Here is a 2,824-nt window from a genome sequence, read left to right as displayed (position 1 = left end):
ATGGTTACTTATGTTCTCATCTCCCCTTCCCCGGTAGCTAGGAAAGATTTCGAAATATATTTCCTTCCTTCCGTTCAGGGGCACTCTAAAGGCTTTGCAACCTTCAGAGCTGGTTGACAGTCGTCTAGTAAGTCCCTCTCGCTCTTTGATAGACATCTTTCGATTCTCGGTCTCATCCGATGAACAACTTTAGGTCTTTATTATGTGTCCTATCCTTCCTTCTGGATTCCTGCTTTCTGAAGGAGTAGCGGCCGGTGTCTCCGGCTCTGGGAGAACTTTACCTATAGCTAACCTAGAGAGCTTTACTTTAAGATAGCTCGGGCAGGCACTCTTCTTCGGAAAGAGGAGTTGCTTGCCTTACCACACCAACCACCTTAGCGTTGGAAGTTCTAGCAATGGGCAGCTAGGCAAAGGAATATTATATAGCAATTTCATATTCATTAGATAAGAAATTGTGGATCTGTTCTTAGTGAGGACAACCGATTGGGACGATCGGGTCGGTTGAGGGCGCAGCACACCAATAGGTGGATTGCTATTCTTGTACTCTTTGGGTAAAGGGCGGAGCGCCCCATAATCATTGACGAAGAGGAAGGCTTGGAAAGGGATCAAACATATTGAGGAGGAGCTTTCACAAAGGCCAATAGCCGATAGCTGATGTCACTAGCCTTAACTTCTTTATCTACTTGAAAGCTTATGGGATTTATATTCTCATTTTCATTCAGAGAACCAAGGTTCCTTTTGCGAATACGAAACACCTTCCCCATTTTGGCATCATTGAAAAGAGATAAACGTTGACATAAGCAATAAGAAGTTCAGAAACATTAACTCAAGACACTTGGGCAACTCAGCATGAGTACCAACAGAGATAGCAAAGCAACATAAAGAAAAACATATGCAAAAATCAAAGAATGTGCCAAGCAGAACGATATGTTAGTATAAAAACATAGTAATCAATTCAACACAAACATACTAAATTAACTGTCAAAATGCCAATATCAAAGAAAAAGTTTAGGAATTGGATGGAATAGATGATCAGGGTTGGGTAGGGTTGGAAGAGCTGACAGTGTTGAAAGATTTGAAAATCATGTCTAGTCTAGCGTCCGCGGCTTTGTGATTAGCCATGATTTTCTCCTGGAGCTCGGCAACTTTCTTCATGAGACTAGAATTAACCTCTCGCAACTCTACAAATTCATTCGTTGTATCACCACTGGGGCCAGGTCCCTCTAACTTCAGTTTGGTGATCTCTGCCTTCAGCAGGGTGTTCTCAACCTGTAACCTCAACATCAACCAGATTTTCTCATTCGCTTCAATCAGACCGGATATAGTGGATGTGGTCCCTGCTCCTCCCTTCTTTATGACACATTCACACTCCTCCAGGGTGGACATAGAGAACATTTGCTTCTTGGTCCCTTTGGAGGCTTTACCAAGAGGCACTTTGAAATGCTCAAACACTTTGGTAAGGAGAAAGCCATAGGGCAGACCATGCTTACCATCCTTGACATCCACCACCTTTATCATGTGCTGCAACATTATTCCAGGCAAACTGATCGAGTGGCCACCATCCAAAGTTTCCATAAGGACCAGGTCCGTCTTGGAAGAAATATACCTTTTCTCAGTCCGAGGAAGCATGACCTTGTTCACAAACTCAAAGAGCAACTGATAATGAGACTTCATTTGTTTCTTACATATGGTCTCAGTGGTAACATGTTGTCCCCTTTTAAATAGGTAAAGCTTGAAGTCCGCAGTAGCTTTGTCGCCTTCCTCCAGTCTACTTACTCCATGAATTGGAACACCAAGAATTTTCCCCAGCAGCTCTTCATTGAGGGTGAACTCCACTGCATCAACTTGGCAAACCAATGAGTAGTCATCAGTATACTGAATATTTACAAAGAAATCGGCTACTTCATTCTCATAAACCACTGCAGGACCTTCCATTAGGTGATCCCATTGTTGAGATTTGGGCACTTTCATTAATTTCTCTAATGCTTTGTGTCCAACAAGCTCTGGATCAATTACTCTTCCCAGTAAAACTTTCTGCCCTTGTAGATTGTGTTGTCTTTCCTCCTCTAGGGCTTGCTTTCTTTTCCTTGAGGAACCAAGCCCTTTGATACAGACTCTTCTTCTTTTGGAAGAGCCTCCCTCCTCACTAAAACCGCTTTTTCTTTTCACTGAAGATTTTAATGCTTTCTTCCCCTCTGCCACTGCTTCTTCCTTTTCACTTTCATCAGCTCCTTCAACCACAGTTTTCTTCTCAACAGCCACTGACGTTCCTGTACTTTTTGAGTTTTTTCTGAGAAAGGTGGCTTCCTTATCCTCTTCTTCTCCATCAGACATCGCAATCACTTTTTCCTCTTCATCTCTCAACTTACTCAAATTTGCTAAATGTACTCTCCTCCGCCTCTTACTAGTAGTCTTTGCTTTGTTAATCAATAAGGCAGAGTCTAATCTTGCTTGTGACTTCTGCCTTGTGGTAGGAGGTCTCCTTCTTTGTTTAGAAGCAGGCTTCCTATCTGCAAGATGTTTTCTCCTGCTTTCCCTCTTTCTCATTTGCTTAGCATCCCCAAACCTCTGTCTATATATTGTTCTCAATATAACATCATCATCAGAGTTTATTTCATTACCTTCAGAGTTAACCTTCTCAGAATGGTTAAAGGAGCCAGTTCCTCCTCCGAAGAGGCTTTCCTTTCAGGTATGGGTTCTTTCCAAGGAACTGCGATTGTAGACACCAATTTAGAGGCAGATACTATTTTAGAGGGACCAGGTCCCTCATTTACCAAAGTATCACCTAAACTACTCTGTTCCCCCTAAGTTGAAACACCCACTT

The 2,824-nt window shown here is 42.5% G+C and overlaps 1 protein-coding gene across 1 annotated transcript; it reads right to left on the bottom strand.

The window, feature by feature from the left end:
* Positions 1 to 1,032: 1,032 nt before the first annotated feature.
* On the bottom strand, positions 1,033 to 2,547 carry LOC132054216 (uncharacterized). Its single transcript, XM_059446261.1, has one exon. It carries the CDS (start codon positions 2,545 to 2,547, stop codon positions 1,033 to 1,035), a length of 1,515 nt encoding a protein of 504 aa, XP_059302244.1.
* Between the last annotated feature and the right edge of the window lie 277 nt (positions 2,548 to 2,824).

This window comes from Lycium ferocissimum, chromosome 4, assembly GCF_029784015.1.
Source record: "Lycium ferocissimum isolate CSIRO_LF1 chromosome 4, AGI_CSIRO_Lferr_CH_V1, whole genome shotgun sequence".
In the NCBI taxonomy this organism is placed as follows: domain Eukaryota; kingdom Viridiplantae; phylum Streptophyta; class Magnoliopsida; order Solanales; family Solanaceae; genus Lycium; species Lycium ferocissimum.
The sequence above is the reverse complement of the archived record's forward strand: the minus strand, read 5'-3'. Positions and strand labels throughout refer to the sequence as shown.